This window comes from Neolamprologus multifasciatus, chromosome 3, assembly GCF_963576455.1.
Source record: "Neolamprologus multifasciatus chromosome 3, fNeoMul1.2, whole genome shotgun sequence".
Taxonomy (NCBI): Eukaryota; Metazoa; Chordata; class Actinopteri; order Cichliformes; family Cichlidae; genus Neolamprologus; species Neolamprologus multifasciatus.
In genome coordinates this window covers 6,544,589-6,564,994 of record NC_140441.1, presented here as the reverse complement: position 1 = coordinate 6,564,994, position 20,406 = coordinate 6,544,589, and the positions used below count along the sequence as shown (strand labels likewise).

Genomic DNA, 20,406 nt, shown 5'->3' with positions numbered 1-20,406 from the left:
GTAATAGATCACATTAGTCTCGAGACAGCCTCTGCCACCACATTAGATCAATCCCTCTGGGCTCCTTTGATCGGCTCCATCACCTAGCGGGGGTGGGGGGTCGTGGTTTGGTCCCGCCTTCGCCATTGTGGTTGATGTGGAGGTAGGGACAGGCTTAGGGTGTATGGAGAATCCCTAGGGGTGTAATCCCTGGAGGGCTTAACCTAGGGGTTGTGGTCATAACCTGGTTAGTGGCTCTGGTTGCTCTTAGAGGGTGTTCTCCTTGCGGCTGTGTGCAGCAGGGCTGGGGGAGGGTCTGTGCTGGCGGACGTAGGTTACTGGTCTGGTAGCCTAGCTGCCCCTGAGTGGATCCGGGGCAGGCGTGGGGGCTTGGGGTTTGGGGTTGCTTTGCCTCCGTGCTAGGGCTCTGGCTGGGCCTTGGGGGCTAAGGTCCTTGTTGGTGCGTTGCCGAGGTTTTGGGCGGGTGGATGCACAGGGGCTCAGCCCTGGCTCAGGGGGGCTCTGGCGCATCGGCCTAACTAGGGAGCTCTTCAACTGACATGGAGTTTGTTCCATCCTTGCAGGAGTCCACTCTGCAGGTAGGGGAGAGTCACAGGAGAGGTGGAGAATAAACTTAACCTGGGTGTCTACTGTCTTGTGCAGTCTGGGAGATGATTGAATGTTAGGCTGGGTACAGTTTCCTCTGCGGTGGGGTCGTGTGGGCTGCCCAGGTCCTGTGGGGTTGGGCGGTCCTGCTGCCGTAGGCCCCGATCTGGATGGGCCTGGGCTCCCTTGCCTTGGTGGTGCGGAAGGACGGGGGTGCCTACTGGGGTAAGCGGGGGAGCTTGCCCCAGGGAGGGGCATCTTTCTCCTCCCTTCTTTTCCTCCCCATCCCCGGCTTCCTCCCTCTTCTCCCTCCAACACACCCACCCACACAAGTAGGGCCTTGGGGTGCGGGTGTGTCACCAGGGTGCAGGGGAGGCATCCCCCCTCCCCTTCTGGCCACCTGTGCCTCAATTTTATTCCATGACTTAGACATCCACATTACTCACACTCTCATAACACATACATATAGGGCCTTGAGGGTGGACACGTTAACGGCGTCCAGTGGAAGGTGTTGGCCGTCCGATTGGGATCTGGGATGTGGGGCCTCCCTGCCGCTGCAGAGCCCGGGGTGGTCTACTTGCCGCCACCCCGGGGGAAAGGGTAACATCTCCTGGGTCTAGGTGCCGTTTCCCCCTCCAGGGGCGAGAGTACCTGGACCTGGGGTATAGAATTTGTTTGGGGAGTGTGATTGTGTGTACAGTGTCCATGTATGTCTATCCCTACGTTGGGTGAGTGCTGAGTATTTGTATATGTGTGCATGAGGGTGGGAATGCATGTTTGTGTCTGTGTGTGCCTGTTTGTCTGTGTTTATGTGTCAGGTCGGGTCTTACACTCCACCTCTCTGGGAACTCCCAGGCCCTCCAAAGGCCTATCTCCCCTCACCACACTCCCTGCCGGTAACTGATGCTCTCAGGGGTCAGTGCGTTGGTGGTTCTTGGTGTCCAGGGCTGGGCGCTCAGGTATGTACCAGCTCACTCCCGGTGACTACTAGGCGGGGCCTGGCGCCTGTTGCTTGGTCAGGCCTCTTCCGGGGCAAAGGGGGCCCTCGGGCCTCCGGCCTCTGGGCCTGTGGCTCGGTTTACTCTCGTAGAGCCGGCGGGCACGCCACTGCAGCCCCCTCTGGCTTCTGCTCCATGGCTACTGGCTGACCTCTCATCTGGGCCTCTCCTCAGCTCTTCCCAGGAGGGTGGTACGGATGCCCCTCCGGTGGTCCTCCTTGGGCTGTTGCACTCTGGGCCCTCTGGATATCTGGAGCCTGGATCTCCTCCATGCCTGCTTCATGCCCTGGGGGACAGGGCTATGGCTCTCTACATCCTCTAGCACAGACCTTCCCAAAGTTTGGGGCCTGCCCCCTAGGGGGGGCGCAGAGCCATGGCGGGGGGGGGCGCGGTATGAAGAGGGGGGTAAAAAAACAAAACGCTTGGACACTGCTAGCACGGGGCGCCTACACAAACGCAAAGCTGGAGATGAAGCATTGCTGAATATGTTTCCAAACCAACTTCATTCTAAGCCAAAGACTAGAAAATATGGTGAAGCATATCTTCCCTTTGGCTTCACCTACACAAGTGCCAAGGTAGGTCTCCCCTGCAGAATTGGTTTTCCCTTTGTCGGGAGCAGGCGTTGGGCTGTTCAAATCACGGACAAACAGTATCCCACATTCTTGATTTTTAGTTCACAAACACTTGTAATGACTAACTACTCCTGACATTTTGGAATTTTAGGTCTTTATACAGTAAAGTTACAGCGGGATACAAATAATATCAGGCTGATCCTGCCATGATTTGTCCTCTGGTTCAAATCACAGACAAAGAGTATCCCACAGTTGTTTATGTTTTTAAACCCATTTTGCACAGAGAGGCAGTTTTTTGATTTGATTGCAATGTTGAATATTATTACACAGGGAAAAAAATAATTACACGTAAAATAATCACACAGTGACGCCTCTGCCTTTGTAAATGGAGGGACAGTAACTGCGTGTGTATATGTAAGCGTGTAAAACCTGAAGATAGTCAGATTAATCCTTTAAGACCTACCATAGAACCAAGTCCGCCAGAGCTTATATTATATTTTTACATGTTGTAGAGCCATTTGTGGGAGCATTTCAAGTTGCTATACATCAATACAACTATTATAGCCCAAATTTTAATAATATGTATAATATGTATGCATTAAGTGCATAGAATTACATAAATTGCAAAAAAGTGCAATAAACTACAAAAGAATTTAAAATCGTTTTTGTTTTTTTAACATATTTTTCTAGTTAGAGAAATTTAAGAGGCTTATCCCTCAAAACTGTAAATACAAAAAAAGTTGCACAAACTAGTTTCCCACCACAGGAAATTTATTTTGAGTGTCTTCATAGTTTTATTTTTGAAATACACCAATTTTTATATACTGCAGGAAAAACGAAAATAAATATTATAATGCAAATTTGCAAAAAAGCAGCATATGCATCAAAATAAACTATTTCCAGCAGTGCAATATGAGTCATAAGCATCCCAGAAACGACACAGAAAGTCATAAAGTCAAAGATAACTTTTAAAAACACCAGTATACTCATGAGGCCTTGATGGTAAAATTTTTTTTATTGCGCTAGTTGATGTGGTTGCAGAGCTACCGGGATTTAAAAGGAGTTACGCAAAACAGAGCGTGCCCGCTCCGATCGGTTTTAAAGGGTTAACAGAAATGGTATTTTGTTTCTATCTGCCATTCTGCAATTCATCTCATGTAAACAATAACGTGGCGCACAGCGTGACGTCAAAAAGGGCACATACCTTTGACGTTGCGTGAAAAACTCTGTATTCCTCGTCCACACGTAAACGCAAAAAAGTTTTTAAAAGTTTTTTAAAAAATCTCCATTTTCGGTGATTCGAAACGCCGTTTACTTGTGGACAAACAGCTGCGTTTTCAAAAATACCCGTGTATGTGTGGATGTAGCGTAAAAGAGTTTATTTCCTTAATTATTTCCTTACCTTATTTTCCTTATTTACCTGTAATTTATTGCAGATTACTTGTATTTGCTTAATTGCTTACTAAATGTTTGAGGTGTGAAATAAACCGCAATGGAGCAAAATATGGGTGTGTGTGGTTGGAGGATGTGTGCGCGTGTGCACGTGGGAGGGGGGGGGGGAAACAATTTTCTTGTAAGACAAAGGGGGGCCTAGCAAAAAAAGTTTGGGAACCACTGCTCTAGCAGACCATTACATAGGGAAACCTTTTGAATACAAGCGCGCTGATCCACACAGGTGTGCACACTGTTCATAGAGATAAACTACACCTTTATTTCCAAGCGCATTGTGCACTGTCGGTCCTGCTTGCTACACAACAACATTCAATATTTAGTATTTACTGCTGTTTACACTTAGCTAGATTAACGTGATGGTGTTGTGTTTAGTATGTTGCTCTGTTTTTCTTGCTTTTTTTCGCTTCTTTTTCTCTCAACAGGTGATCCAGGAGATTTTTTTCTTCTTTGTCTTTTTTTAAAAAAAAACAAGAAAAAAAAAAACAGTGTAGTGAATCCTGCTTGTGCCGTGATATTCAGGACTGCAAACCGAGCAGCATTCACTGGCTTTCAACTTGTTGTGTTTGTGGATATATGACTGACTTTAATTATCCATAAAATCATCAACTATTGAACGGTGTATATTTTAAAGTAAAGGCTTTAAAACCAAGTTGACGCAGAAAGTACAAACATCACTAATCAAAGGAGCTTGCAAAGAAAAGCGTCTGGACTTCTTAAGTTAAGAAGTCCAGACGCTTTTCTTTGCAAGCTCCTTTGACTACGATGACCTGGATGACTGAGAACCTTCACAGACAAACATCACTAATGTCACATAACTTTGCCGACATGTGGCCAACAGTAGTGATGGCCCACTTGAACCTGAGGCTCCGGTGTGTGTGTCAGAAAAAACAACACATTGCTTCAGAACGTACGGTTACGGTGTAACCTTGGTTCTCTTAGTGAGAGACTATCTCTCCACACCGTTACATATTTCATATGTAAGGGGTACGACCCCCTTGGTCGTGGCGTGTGGATATTTCTTTAAGACACTCCGGCACGCCCGGCTACGCCCCACAGCTTACGTATAAAACAGCTGTACAGACTTGACGTCGGTGATCGTTTGATCAGAACGCGTCTCCGAGTGGCCTCACGGTGGAGAGATAGTCTCTCACTAAGAGAACCAAGGTAACACCGTAACCGTACGTTCTCTAGCATATCGAGATAATAATAATATGCTAATAATCTCTCCACACCGTTACATATTCCATATGTACGGGGTAACTCTGTAAGACACCCCGCGAGGAGACAGTACAACCAAACCGCAGAGAGTGAAGACCAAGCAGGTCATACATGGCCGTAAAGCGCTTACAGGCAGGGGACCAACAGTGCAGGGCCGCGGGGGGCTCAAACTGTTTGCACACCAGGTCCTGAAAATCAGGCAGCAGCGGCACCTGAGATAAGTAGCGCTGAGGCCGTGAAGCATCGTCAAACCGAGAAGGCGCCGACACCGGCACCTCAGGGAGGGACAGCTCAAGCACCCAGCACGTCCTTTCCAAAAGCTGAAAGAAACTCAACTGGCCAGACTCCATTCCAGGGGAACCAGCAGGGGGCACCTCGGGAGACAGGGGGGAGGCATCGGAGGAGAGGACGGAGGCATCGGAGGAGAGGACGGAGGCCTCGTCAACGTCCGCCTCCCCATAGTCCACATCCAACGGCACAGGCTCAGGGGCTGGGCCACAGGAGGGAAAGGCATGGGAGGGGCCCAGAAGGTCGACAAACGAGGAAGGGGACCTGGCCCATGGAGCTGCGGGACTAGATTCTACGTCAGCAGCAGCTATTTTCCTCACTTTCACCTGAGAGGCCTGAGATGAGGGAGGTGCGGGTTGCTTGACAGAAAAAAAACCTAGCACGAGCTTCCCTAGTCCATTAGGGCAGAATAAAACAATTCATGCACAAGGCAGGGGCTTCTCTACCCAGCAAAGCATGCTCAGGACTTGGACACAGCACAAAGTGCTCGTGCCAGTAACAGTAACGCCAAAGCCGCGTGACCCCTGTGTAGCGCGCTACAGCAGCTAGCTGATAGCAACACTGAAGCCATTTACTTCGTGTGACTGTTTTCCCTCTATGTCTTATGCTTTCACAGTAGCCCAGCCGACAGCGCACGCTAGTACGCCGAAGCAGCTTTCCCCCTGCGGTATGGCCCACAGCAGCCTAGCCGACAGCACACGCTAGCGATGCTAAGCCGTGTCCCCCCCGGGATCATGCGTCACAGCAGCCCAGCTGACAGCAGTCACACAGCAAGTCCGATGCCAGGAGTCGCCGTGCAGCCCACAGGCTAAGCTACCCGGTGCCCAGGCGACAGCACTCGCTCCGAGCACCAAGTCTCCCCGCAAGAGAGGCTAAGGAGAGCGGGCCGCAGCTACTATCACTGGGTTCAAACTGAAGGAGTGTTCACAAGAAATCATCAGTATCAAACTGTGACAATAAAAAAATGTTCATTAAAGCAACCAAGAATGGGATAAGTTTGATGTGAATCTTTGGTAATGCATGGGGGAAGCTCTGTGCCAATTTTATCATACTGTACCTCCCTCCATCCAACCACACACTTCTTTGGGTTTGCCATCAGCCCTGCCTGCCTCAGGGAATCCGGGACTGTGACCAACCACACCAACCACTGCACATGATCCACCGAGGTATCACTATGAATGACAAATTCATCCAGGTAGGAATTAACATATGCAGTGTGAGGACACAGCTATCGCTCCAGCATGTGCTGAAAAATGGCCGCGGCTTCAAACAAGCCAAACAGAAGAGTGACGAATGGTACGAACCATACAGAGTGGAGAAGACGTTTTTGTCTTTGGACTCTGCAGACAAGGGAATCTGCCAGTAGGCGTTGGTTAAATCCAGCATGATAAAAAATAAGCAGTGCTTAACCAGTCCAGGTCAACCCGGGGCATGGGATAAGCATCAAACCATGAGACCTTGTTCACTTTGTGATAATCATCACAGAACCGTATAAAACCCTGCACTCGCTTCTTAATCACCTGGAAGCACCTTAAAGACAACCGGCCCCTCTCAACAGCTGGGACAAATCATCTGGAGAAAAGGTGAGCATAGGAGACCAAACACTGAGGAACAAATCCTCATTTCATCCTATGATAACAGCATTTTCACCATTTAAGCCAATTCCTTTTGCACAATTGGTCTCTTGTGCTCAGGCAACATGTTAGGTCATGAACAGACTTTCACGCCAGGCTGCATTTCAAAGTGGTGCTCCATGAGTCATGCAGCCGGGCAGGGGGGAGAACACATCTGCAAACTGCTGTTGCAATGCAGGAACATCTGCTTTGTGTGAGATGTTCATTACAATGTATCTTAAACACACTCTCTGAAAACTTCATGCCCACAGCACGTTTTTAAGAAAAATCAAACATCTTTGTCCTTGAAGATCATTTCAGAGTTTTTAATGAGCTGCAGGAACCCTGTGCTGTGTGAGTGGAGAACAGCCAAGTCGCCTCCTGTGATAAACCTCCACATGTACCACTGAAAACAGTTAAATTACTTTGAATCGGAAATCAGGGCTCAAACTACTTGTTTTGAGACCATTTTTCGCAGTTCATCAAATATAGGATCAAATCAAATCACGATTTCATAATACAAACTTCAAATCAACAAGAAAACAGCTGCAGAACATGTGGATCAAAATGAATTCATTAAAAAACAACACGTGGACTTCAAGGATACAGTAAACACACTAAAGTGAAAGGAGGAGCCAAAAATAGAGGTTTAATAGGATTTGAATTTTTGAACTTTCAACAATTTTTTGCTGCCGCTGTGAATACAAAAGTGGTCTTTGCCTAATTGAATAAAGGTTACACTGACTCACTGCTTCATCTTCTGGTACAAAATGGTATTATGTGGAAGTACAGCCCAAAACCAGTTTAGCTTGAGTTCTTTCTTTCTGGACATAAAGTCACAGCAGGTGTTGTTTCAAAGCTGGTGGACAGATTTAGTTCATTATGGAAGTTTTAAGAGCAACTGCTGTGAAAACATTTGTAGTTTTGGGAGAAAATGATTTAAGAGACGATTTTACAACAGCAAAAGATTAAATATGAATGAAGAATTGAAATTTAACTGAGGTAACACATTAAATGAATACATTTTAAAAAAAGAAGTTAATTTTGGAAACACTAAGAAAGTTCAAATGAAAGAAATTGAAATATATATCCATATCTGCAATTTTGATACAATATCAGTTTGGTAAAAAAGACATTCCTATAATTTTAATAATACAGAAACAAGTACAACTACTAAACACTACTGTGTCCTAAGGGAACAAAGAATAAAATGTAACAGGGATAACATTTTAGAGAATTAAAATCCCTCAAAGGAAAAAACATAAACTTGATTTACATATCTATACATGCAGCTTCCTAAATGTAACATTCAGGATTATTCACTGCAGGTCCAGAAATCAGAGCTACCTCATCAGATCCAAGTGTGACATCAGCTGACACTCTTTACAGGAGATTCCATCTGAACTCTGTGGAGCCTGATCTCAAGGTTTTTAAGTCTGACCCTGAAACCAGAAGAGGATCTTTCTCTCTCTTCAGATTCATTGTGATCCAGTGATTTCAGTCCTGCATGACCAGGCTGATGTTTGCACAGAGCAGATAATGAAGTGAATGTTTTTGCACATTGGTAACAGTGAAACAGTTTATTTACAGTGTGGGATCGTTTGTGTTCGGAGTATGAACTGAGATTCATGAAGCTCTTGTCACACTGGTCACAGATGAAGTTCACTTCCATGTGTGTACGTTCATGTTTGTTACGATGACCTGATTGTGAGAAGCTTTTGTCACAGTGTCTGCACTTGTATGGTGTCTCTCCTGTGTGGATTTACTTATTCTTGTACTTTAAGCTTATTTCCAGTGGTGAAGGATGACGCACACTGGTCACAGATGTGCTTTTTGACCCCACTGTGGAAGAGTTCATGTATTTTTAATGTACTTGGTGTGTGGAAGCCTCTCCCACATTCTTTGCAGTAGTTCATTTTGTCTCCAGTGTGTCTACGTTGATGAGGTTTTAGGTTCCGTTGATGATTGGAAGTTTTTCCACAAAGGTCACAGAGAAACTTTCCCACCACCACAGTGACGACAGGGCTGAGAACGGGATCTATCTGTGTCAATCAGCTTCTAAACAAAGACATTGTAAGTCAGGGAATTCCTTCAACATTTTTATCCTGAACGTCGCCTGAAATAAAGAGCATCTCTGCCAACGTCCAATTACATTTTACTGTTTACATTATAACACTCAGGTTACTGAGCGAAAATGACTCTTCATTTTTCCAAACAGTTCATTCAGTATAACTCCATAAGTTTACTGATCAGACTTGTTCCAAACACTCAGGTTACAATTACAAGATAAAAAATCAATACATCCTCACAGTAACTGCACTTGTAGAGTTATTTTGCTGGTATGGATCTGTCGGTGGTTTCTCAGGTGATGTGGATATTTAAAAGTCTTCTCACACAGGTCACATTTGTAAAGTCTCTCCTTAGTGTGGCTAAACATGTGTAGTTTTAACTGTGTGTCTGTTGTAAACAGTTTCCCACACTGATCACAGCAGGAAACATCATTTCCAGTGTGAATCCGTAGGTGAATATTTCGGTAGTGTTTGTCGCTGAACCTTTTTCCACAAAAGTTGCAGCTGTAGGCCTTAATTCCAGAGTGGGTAACTAGATGCCTCTGTAAGTCGCCATTTTGAGCAAAAGCCTTTCCACACAACTCACAGCTGTGTGCCTTAAATCCACTGTGGATGAGTTGGTGTATTTTTAAGCCTCTAGCCCGGGCAAAATCCTTCCCACACAAGTCACAGCTGTAAGCTTTAACTCCACTGTGGATGAGTTGGTGATTTTTTAAGTTTCCAGCCTGGGTAAAAGACTTTCCACACAAGTCACATCTGTAAGGTTTAACTCCACTGTGGATGAGTTGGTGTGTTTTTAAGGTTTGAGCCAGGGTAAAAGACTTCCCACACAAGTCACAGCTGTACGCTTTAACGCCACTGTGGAAGAGTTGGTGTGTTTTTAAGCCTCTAGCCCGGGCAAAATCCTTCCCACACAAGTCACATCTGTAAGGTTTAACTCCACTGTGGATGAATTGGTGTGTTTTTAAGGTTTGAGCCAGGGTAAAAGACTTCCCACACAAGTCACAGCTGTAAGCTTTAACTCCACTGTGGATGACTTGGTGTTTTTTTAAGGTTCCAGTCTGGGTAAAATCCTTCCCACACTCATCACAGCTGTAGGTTTTCTCTCCCTTTCCTCTGTGAGGTTTGTTGGCCTCCTGAAAGCGCTGACTTCTCGCTCCATGTTGGTCCTGCAGTGACAGAGATACAAACAGAGGCAGTGAGTGAAATGCAGTCGTGGAACAAACTGAAACTGTTATATTTCATTATTGAAGAAATATATAAGAGGAGAAAATCTTTTACTTCATAAAATATTTTGAGTTCAACTGATGATATTGTTGTTTCAATGTATGCTGATAAAATATGATCTTTGTATTTTCTTCTAAGTTCTGTGGTTTTTGGTTGTGAATGTAGAGTCTGTATATATGGAGCAGCCCAGGATGGAAAAGATAAAGCTGCTGTTAATTGTTTTTTAAAAACCAACCAGCTGTGCACACAGTTTCAATAACAGTGTAACTGTGATATTTTTCTCACCTTTTGTGTTAAAGACATTGTTTCCTCTGTAGTGGCTGAGCTGAGTCCAAATGGCTGAAATTGTTCCTCTGTTGCTCCACCAGACTCTTCAACTGTTACTCAGCTGGGAAACAAAAAGTATATAGACGTATTTTATCCCTGACAAAAAGAAGCAGAGCAAATAAACATTACTACACTCCTCAGTGACCACAGTACCTATGAAGCTTCAAGGTGAAACCCCAGAAACAACTACAGAGAGAAAGTCATCAGTTGCCTAAGAGATCTTGAAAGGGAAAAACCACTGACTGTCCTGTATATCACCGCCTTTACCCAGGGAATTCTACACCCTGTATATATGTCAACATTATTTAGGGATAATGTTGACATAGGCGATACATGTTCATTAATTTATTTCAACTGTAGAAGACTCTATAAAAGCTTTGTTCTGATCGACGATTTTTTGAATAATCTGAAAGACAAGTTTAAAGTTATAGCACTATCAGAAACATGGATAGATGAGAAAAGGGGTTGGGACTTTCACATTGATGGGTATGAATTATATCATATAAATAGATCTAAGTCTAAGAAGGCAGAAGGTGTGGCACTTTTTGTTGATAGCGATTTGAAATGTAAGCAGATTGAATACAGTGGGGCAAAAAAGTATTTAGTCAGCCACCGATTGTGCAAGTTCCCCCACTTAAAATGATGACATAGGTCAGTAATTTGCACCAGAGGTACACTTCAACTGTGAGAGACAGAATGTGAAAAAAAAAATCCATGAATTCACATGGTAGGATTTGTAAAGAATTTATTCGTAAATCAGGGTGGAAAATAAGTATTTGGTCACCTCAAACAAGGAAAATCCCTGGCTCTCACAGACCTGTAACGTCTTCTGTAAGAAGCTTTTCTGTCCCCCACTCGTTACCTGTATGAATGGCACCTGTTTGACCTCATCATCTGTATAAAAGACACCTGTCCACAGCCTCAACCAGTCAGACTCCAAACTCCGCCATGGCCAAGACCAAAGAGCTTTCGAAGGACACCAGGAAAAGAATTGTAGACCTGCACCAGACTGGGAAGAGTGAATCTACAATAGGCAAGCAGCTTGGTGTGAAAAAATCAACTGTGGGAGCAATCATCAGAAAATGGAAGACATACAAGACCACTGATAATCTCCCTCGATCTGGGGCTCCACGCAAGATCTCATCCCGTGGGGTCAAAATGATCATGAGAACGGTGAGCAAAGATCCCAGAACCACACGGGGGGACCTGGTGAATGACATGCAGAGAGCTGGGACCAAAGTAACAAAGGTCACCATCAGTAACACACTACAACGGCAGGGAATCAAATCCCGCAGTGCCAGACGTGTTCCGCTGCTGAAGCCAGTGCATGTCCAGGCCCGTCTGAAGTTTGCCAGAGAGCACATGGATGATACAGCAGAGGATTGGGAGAATGTCATGTGGTCAGATGAAACCAAAGTAGAACTTTTTGGTATAAACTCAACTCGTCGTGTTTGGAGGAAGGAAGAAGAATACTGAGTTGCATCCCAAGAACACCATACCTACTGTGAAGCATGGGGGTGGAAACATCATGCTATGGGGCGGTTTTTCTGCCAAGGGGACAGGACGACTGATCCGTGTTAAGGACAGAATGAATGGGGCCAAGTATCGTGAGATTTTGAGCCAAAACCTCCTTCCATCAGTGAGAACTTTGAAGATGAAACGAGGCTGGGTCTTCCAACATGACAATGATCCAAAACACACCGCCCGGGCAACAAAGGAGTGGCTCCGTAAGAAGCATTTGAAAGTCCTGGAGTGGCCTAGCCAGTCCCCAGACCTCAACCCCATAGAAAATCTGTGGCGGGAGTTGAAAGTCCGTGTTGCTCGGCGACAGCCCCAAAACATCACTGCTCTTGAGAAGATCTGCATGGAGGAATGGGCCAAAATACCAGCTACTGTGTGTGCAAACCTGGTAAAGACCTATAGTAAACGTTTGACCTCTGTTATTGCCAACAAAGGTTATGTTACAAAGTATTGAGTTGTATTTTTGTTATTGACCAAATACTTATTTTCCACCCTGATTTACGAATAAATTCTTTACAAATCCTACCATGTAAATTCATGGATTTTTTTTTCACATTCTGTCTCTCACAGTTGAAGTGTACCTCTGGTGCAAATTACTGACCTCTGTCATCATTTTAAGTGGGGGAACTTGCACAATCGGTGGCTGACTAAATACTTTTTTGCCCCACTGTATATGTTTGTGGCTATTGATGATTTAATGGAGTGTGTGACAGTAGAAATAGAAATGGAAAGAAAGAGTAATATAATTGTTACTTGTATGTATAGGAGGCCTGGGACACTGATAGAAACATTCACAGTAGTAGAAGATTTATTGAGCAAGGTAAAGGGAAATAAGACATTTTGTATTTGCCGGGATTATAATATTTGTTGTCCAATCATAAGTTATCATCAGATTTTTTGAGTTAATATTTGGAAGAGGGTTTTACCCTCTGATTACTAAACCTAGTAGAATAACTGAAAAGTCAGCAACTTTAATTGATCATATTTTCATTAATTGCTTGCTAGATATAGAATATTATATTTCTCTTTGTTTCTACCCTATCTGAGTTATTGTGTTGAAGTATGGGGAATATATATGTGACCAATAACCAAACCATTATATTTATTGAAATTATTACAACTAGAAGATATAGTGAAATTACAGACATTAATTATTATATTTAGGGCAAAAAATTAAAACACTACCTCTTAAGTTACAAAGTGTATTTGTATTGTGTTCAGAACATGGGGACGGAAGAAGGAAGTTTTATTTTAAGCATCGGATTGCTCGAACCACACAAAGACAAATGTGTCCAATAGGGGTGCAACGATACACAAAATTCACGGTTTGGTTCGATACTTTGCTACTTCGATGCTGCTTCGATACTATAACAATAAAAAAAGATAAACCAATATGAAGAAGTTGAAAATAACAGAATTTAACTGTAGAAAAAATGATCCCTTCAGTTTGATATTTAGTGGTATTGCTCACTGTTGAGTATATTGTTCTGTTTGTTTTGTCTTGTTTTGTTTTGTGTAGAATATTGTCAGAGTGTAATTTTGGTTGCCTACTTGTATCATCACAGATAGCGGGCAGGTGTCAATGAGAATTTATTCTTCTTCCTGCTTCTGTTCATGCATGGAAACTGTGTTACTTTAATTAACAGGAAGGTTGTGTATAGGAAATGAATTACTGCTGTACCACGTGTGAAACAAAAAATTAAATAAGTAAATATGGACTTCCATAGATCCACAAAGGAGTCCCGCTCAGACTCATCGGTAGCAGTATAAACTCAGCCAACTAAGTTTATACTGCACCTCATTACCATCCTAGGAGTTTAAAAAACATTTCAAAAATCATTTTGTTAATGAGGGATTGAAAAATTTCTCAAATGAAGAATTTATTGTATAATTCATTATTTAAGCACAGAATTCTTTATTTCGATGTGCGTGGCTCTTGTTGTCCTCCATATGGGGGTGTCAAAAATCACATTGGAAGTGGCACACATCACGAGGGGGTACCTGTTGACGGTGTTAACAACACCTTTACATTCACTTGGTGAACTCGCAAACGCTTAGGATTTAGCTGAACCAGACTTTAGATGTTTCTGAAACAAGAAGGACATATTGATTTGCTCTCCTGATATTGAGAGTGTAGTATTGATATTTTAACCTTTAAGGAGCACAAAATGTATTAATCCTACTAACACATACACGCATGCAATGAAGCTCAAGAAGACCAGATAGTATTTTAAGCCTGTGTTTCTGATTTTATCATGTTGTTCGGTTCACTTAGTGGGATGAGAAGCAATATATGAACTAGTGGACTAATATTATATTAGGAAAGATGATTGAATTATAGCAGGGGTGAACAGAATGCAGCAGAGGGATTAAATGAGTGAGACTAGTAGATTCTTAGTTTCTTGTTCCTGATGTGTGGGGGAGATTTTACCATGACATACACCTTGTTACATGGAATGAAACTTGCATTTTTGTTACCAATTGGAAGTGAAAAGTCCTAAAACTAGGCTTTCATATTTTTACATTTTGTAGAATTTTATTTTATTTCTTAATGTTTAAAAAAGTGCACTGAATGTTTTGTTTGAGAATCTGCTCTCCTTCAAGCAGGCCTGCATGCAACTAAAAGTGCTACACAACACTGTTGCTTTAAAAACGATCGTAAAGTGAGCTTCTCCACATTACAATGGACTCTGGAGAAAGTCACCTATGTGGGACACGATTAGATAGTAAGTCCTGAGTCCCTTGTCTAAAAGGATTCAGCGAGGTAATCCATTCTGAATTTGTCTTTTTTCTTTTTTGAAATGATGTCATGTTGCTGGCAGTTAGTGATGGGATTTCCGGCTCTTTCGTCTTGGCGTCTTGATGATTCTTGTGTTGACAGGGATGTTCCCAGCTCCAGTGTTGGGTGTAATGTGTTACTAAGTAACGCGTTACTGTAATTAAATTACTTTTCCACTGAAAAAGTAGAGTAATTAAATACTGTTCATTTTTAGGTATTTTAATTACAGTTACTTACAATGTACTTGTGTCTGAAGGTGAGCTTAAAAAATGATTGCAGGCTACATTGTGGAAGAGATTCTACCGCTGCATACTGTAGAGTCTCTGTCTTTAAAAAAAAGTATTTATTATTTAAAGAGTTTAATTTCTATTGTTTGCCCACTCAAAGTTTATCGGGATTTTAAGAAGTATTTAGTTAAATTACTTATTTAGTAATTAAGCTACTTTTCTGACACAGTAATTAGATAAATATTTTAAATACAATATTGACTAAGTAATTAGTAATTAATTACTTTTTTAAAGTAACTTACCCAACACTGCCCAGCTCACATGGTGCATTGCAGCTAATTTTCTAAAATTTCCATAACAGTTTGGTCTTGTTGAGCAGGATTTCTCAGGTGACTTTTGATGAATCACGTGGTGACTGGCCATCCTGAGGGGAAAATTGCCTCAGTCCCATCATTCTTTTATTTGCAAAAAAGGGGGAACCGTGACATATGCTTCAGCAACTCACACATGTAGAACATTTTAACGAACTAGGAGAGAGACTGCAAAGAATTTGCAATGGAAGTGGAAACACCACTATGATTCTTAGTGTTTTGTTAAGATGACTTTTTAACCCCTGTTTAAAGGACAGAAATTTACTTTTGTTCTCCAAGCATTTCGTGTCACCTTAAATCTCACAAGAATGACAGTGGGGGTCTACCTGTCATAAAATGAGGAGTAAGAGCTGCCTCAGCCGATTACGTCACAGCGACAAAGGCTGCCCTAATTCAAAGGCTTCTCCAAATGTGGCCGAAAATCCATCCTTTATTTCCCTGCGTTTGAAGGATGGGTCAAATTCAACCTATTACAAAATTCATAGCGCATTGGTGGGTGTGGATAATTTTTTCGAGGAAAAAAAAAAACAGCGGATGGTTGATGTGTGGCAGCCGAATAGTAAACTTTTAAAAGTAGGGCTGGGCTATATCATACTGCTCACATTAATAACGGTATAATGTTGGGCAACGATAAGAAAATGAAATACAGATATATGGATAAAATATGGATAAAACACGCATGCGCAATGCCTTTGTTTTCATACGCACATGGCTGGAAAAAGCACAGTGGAGACGGAGAATGAGAAGGGCGAAAGCGGATTGTTGAGTGAAACGGATGAACCAGAATTGGTTTGTAAAAATGCTGCAACTTCAGTAGCGTGGAACTGGTTTGTCTTTCGTCCATTAGATACACAACAAAGCACTATTTTTGGTAGAGCGTGCCAGCGGGCTGTCAGTATTACTGTGGTATGGTATTACTGAGATTTCTAAAAACGCCTGCCAGGGTGGATATTTTCGAAAACTCGAACTTGCGTTTACGTGTGGACAAGGAAAACAGAAAAAAAATGCAGCGTCAAAGGTGTGTGCCACATTATTGTTTCGGTGAAATTAATTTCTACAATACTGTTACTGCTAATTGTACTCTCTGCAGTGTTTAAATGCTTACATATACTCACACAGTTACTGTCCCTCCACACATACGACTAGGTTCTGCTTCTATGCCCCATCTTTGTTTACTATTTCCCACCAAGGCTTCTAGACTTCTGATTGGCCAACATTTCTACACGGTTAGGAATATATTGCCACCTGTTGCTTTGGCATGTTCCTAGCAGCGTTTTTCTTCATTTCTGTGTTTATGTGTGGACAGGATTATTGTTTAAAACAAAAACGGAAAATCTCCATTTTCAAAAATACTCGTGTACATGTGGACGTAGCCTAAAATCAATCCTTTGATTTTTCTGAAAATCAACAGTGAAAATAGTGAAAATACATTGATGGTTGGGGTTTTTTTTGCAGTAATAAAATTGTGGAGTTGTAAAGTATTTTGTCTAGCGTCAATTATATCGTCAGTTATATCGTTATCACAAATTTTGTAATTATATCGTAATAAATCATATAGCCCTGCTCTATTTAAAAGTACTGAATGCTATGCCACTTATTTGAGTGCAAATGTTAAATAACGAAGAACATTAAAACGTGACTGTTGGAGATATGTCGGCAAAGTTATGTGACATTAGTGATGTTTGTACTTTCAGCATTAACATAGCTTTAAAGCCTTCACTGTAAAATATGCAGTATGTAAATCTTACAGAGAATGTGATGATTTTATGGATAATTAAAGCCAGCCATATATCCACAAACACAGCAAGCTGAAAGTCACTGAAAACAGTCAACAGTTGACTGTGGGAGAAAGTACTCGGGGCCTTCAAGTTAAACACCAAGAAAGGCACATCAACCACACTTATACAGACTGTATATAACAACCAACTCTAACTCCCTTTTCGATGTGGCCTCACAAAATTATCACGACCACAACAACCGTGAAAATAGTTGGATAGACATTGCTGCTCAATCACAGCTGCCTGATCAATGTTTTTCATTAGCAATTTAGCAAAGTTGATGGCGGTGGTGTGCGTGTCGGTGTGAGTGAAAGACAGAGAGGGAGAGCGAGCGACAGAATTTCTGTTATAACCTTCATGTTATAAACGCACAGTGTGAGTACTCGGGTCGCATCAGAGCATCGGGTCGTATAGTGTGAGACTCTGCATCGTGACCTACGAACTTCTAACCCCTGCGAGTCAATCGTACAGTTTGATCAGGAGCTGAATCGCGCGACTGAAAAAGATCGCACAGTGTGAGCCCGGCATTACTCCACTAGTTGTGCAACAAAAACGCTGAAATCGGAGGAATAAAACGTAGGAGGTGAACGATGACGACGACTAGAGTCTCCCGATCGTTTACTCTCGCCTTCCTGTGAACAACACCGGCGTGGTGTTACTTGTTTGCTGTTTTCGCGATCGCGTCGCGCATGAAAATATCACCAACTCGCGACATTTTTAAACATTTTGTTGTTCAACAGCATCAAGAATGACGGAGTGTGTTTGAGTTAACCTCCCAAGTGTCACAGATTACACATTTGGCAGGGTTTTTTTTGCTGGTTTGTCGGTAGCAGCTCCTGTCCTGGGGGTGGGGGTTGGTTGTTTTCCTGCCCTGCACCCCTTCCTCTTCATATTCCAAGACTATTTTTCTTTATGTATTCTTACCCTCTAGCAACCGCCATATTATAATGTTGCAAACAATCACAAACTCTACAGTCTGTCTAACTCCAGTGTATACCAAGCAATCTATTATTCTCAACAGAGCTAAACTCAACATAAACTGAACCTGCATTAAAGTTAGCTCGATGCTTACCTTTAGATGAGCCCACAAACCGAGAGCAACTCCGTGATGAAGCTGGAAGTCTTTCCAAACACAGGAAACAGATCACGGAGCAGAGACCCACGTGGTTCACGCTGATCTCAGCTAGGATCCAGCAGACAAGGGTGTGCAGATCGATGCAGATATCGATCCAAACGTTGGTAGTGGTATATGTTCCTGTAAGTTTACTACTTTACTCCCGTTTCATGAAAAAGCAGCTCTCTCCGCTCGACTCCTGTCCTGCACACACACTTTCTCTGCCCCCTTTTCCCGACTCTGCAGTGATTTGTTACTCGGTTTGGTCACGTGACTCAGCTCCACAACGTAACCACGTGGGGTGTAATTTCGAAGTTAGCGCCTATCTCCTTTTCCTAAACTCTTTTCATTGGCCTCGATGAAAACGTCATAGGAAGTAGAATTGATAAGGACTAAATCTAAATCTAAATCACAAAAATATATAAAATATATAAAATATAAATATAAAATAATGACCTAAATCACAGGCTCATGCGGTGGGCTCTCTTTTTGCAGCCTTACAATATGGACATCCAGCACATTAAGGGCAAAGATAATGTCTTGGCAGATGCTTTGTCCCGTGCCCCTTTGTAACCAGCAGTTTCACTCCTCATATGCTTTGAAGTATGTCCTCTCCAGTATCGTTTTCCTTCCTCTTACATTGCTCCTAGGTACCAAGGTTGCTGAGGTTGGAGATTAGCTGAAGATGACTTTTCAGCATACCAAAGGTGTTGAAAGTGAGGTTGCATATGTGTGTGTGTGTGTGTGTGTTATGTTATGGATTTAATATATGCATGTTCTTCTAGTTGCAAATTCATAATATAAATGTGTTTGCCAATTCAGGGTGAGACCCTGTTCTATGGGGGGGAATGTGGCGGCCAGTGGGCTGGCCTTGTGTTTTGCTTTTTCTTTTACCTGTTTCTTGCAGGTAGGTGGAGCTGACCCAATTATTTATGCAGCACACCTGAGAGGCCAGTCCCAGTGTATATAAAGACATCTTGACTGAACCAGCGGGGGGGCTGGCTTTGGCTCTGGCTCTCTCTGTCTGGCACCCATCTTGTTCATTTGGAAGTTACAGTTATGGCTGTTATGTCCTTTAAATTGTGTTTAAGTTGCTTTACCTTATTTTCATTAAATATGTCTTACAGTCTTTAGAAACCTGTGTGTGGTCTCCCATTTGTTTGTCACTTCCTATGAGCCGGGTTGTGACAAATAATATGACAGATTTTTGGAGAGAGGTGTAAACCATTTCTACCATCAACCGTTGAAGGTGTTTCTGGGGCAGATAACATTGCAGTATTATGCAGACAGCATTACATTGTGTTATTTAACTGTATAAAAAGTGAACCATATGAGGACAATTGACATGACATGAGTCATGACACAATAAGTGTAAGGACACATGAAGTATATGAAGCCATTCATTGGTTATCTGATATAAAGCTTCTGGTTTAGATCACATCACTGCAGAACATTTATCAGCACAGAGACAACAAGCCCATTATCATCAATGGAGCTCCAGTGGAGAGGGTGCAGTCCTTCAAGTATCTTGGTGTCCACGGCTGTATCCCAATTCAGGGTCTGCAGCCTCAAAGGCCGCATTTTAAGGCTGATTATGTCACAGCGACGCGACGAAGGCTGTCCCAATTCAAAGGCTGCTCAAAATGCAGCCCTCAAATGCGTCCTTCATTTCCCTGAATTTTAAGGATGTGGCGGTGTAGACTTCATGGCCCAACATATCCCAGACTTCATAGCGCGGCCGTGGGTGTGGATAAATTTGTCCAAATTTTTAATAATGAAAAACATTAAAACATTACTGTTGGCCACATGTCAGCAAGTTATGTGACATTAGTGATGTTTGTACTTTCAGCGTTAACTTGGTTTCAAAGCCTTTTCTTTAAAATATACGCCGCTCAATAGTTGACTTTAATCTTACAGAGAATGTGATGATTTTATGGATAATTAAAGTCAGTCATATATTCACAAACACAACAAGCTGAAAGTCAGTGATGCTGCTGGGTTTGCAGTCCTGAATATCACGGTACAAGCAGGATCCACTGCACTGTTAATGTTAGCTATGTTATATTGCTGCCTCTGTTCGGTGGTGTCGAGCCAAACGGACTTTAACGTGTGTTTGAACGAGCTGACGGTTCACTCGTTAAGCTGAAAGAAAGATGCTTTAATCACAGGAGTCAATATAAATAACTGAAACTTGAATCTTTACTGAAGTTCAGTATTAAAATAAAAGTGAATTGATTTGAGAGTTCAAGTTCACTGCTGTAATAACT

The 20,406-nt window shown here is 42.6% G+C and overlaps 2 protein-coding genes across 4 annotated transcripts in view; one reads left to right on the top strand and one right to left on the bottom strand.

Annotated features, from left to right (window-relative positions):
- The window catches only part of LOC146521294 (uncharacterized), a 139,935-nt gene that overhangs the window by 52,795 nt on the left and 66,734 nt on the right, over positions 1 to 20,406 (top strand). The window lies entirely within an intron of this gene.
- Positions 8,942 to 18,472, bottom strand: LOC146521299 (uncharacterized). Of its 3 annotated transcripts, XM_085155145.1 has the most exons (4): positions 18,098 to 18,472; positions 15,179 to 15,300; positions 10,308 to 10,410; positions 8,942 to 9,964 (listed from the first exon to the last, which is right to left on the bottom strand). In XM_085155145.1, exons 3-4 carry the CDS (start codon positions 10,323 to 10,325, stop codon positions 9,032 to 9,034), a joined length of 951 nt encoding a protein of 316 aa, XP_085011271.1. In that variant the 5' UTR covers positions 10,326 to 10,410; positions 15,179 to 15,300; positions 18,098 to 18,472; the 3' UTR covers positions 8,942 to 9,031. The 3 variants fall into 3 exon arrangements, with proteins under 3 accessions (XP_085011271.1, XP_085011270.1, XP_085011268.1); XM_085155144.1 differs by lacking the exon at positions 15,179 to 15,300 and having other exon boundaries at positions 10,308 to 10,445; positions 18,098 to 18,471; XM_085155142.1 differs by lacking the exon at positions 15,179 to 15,300 and having other exon boundaries at positions 18,098 to 18,470.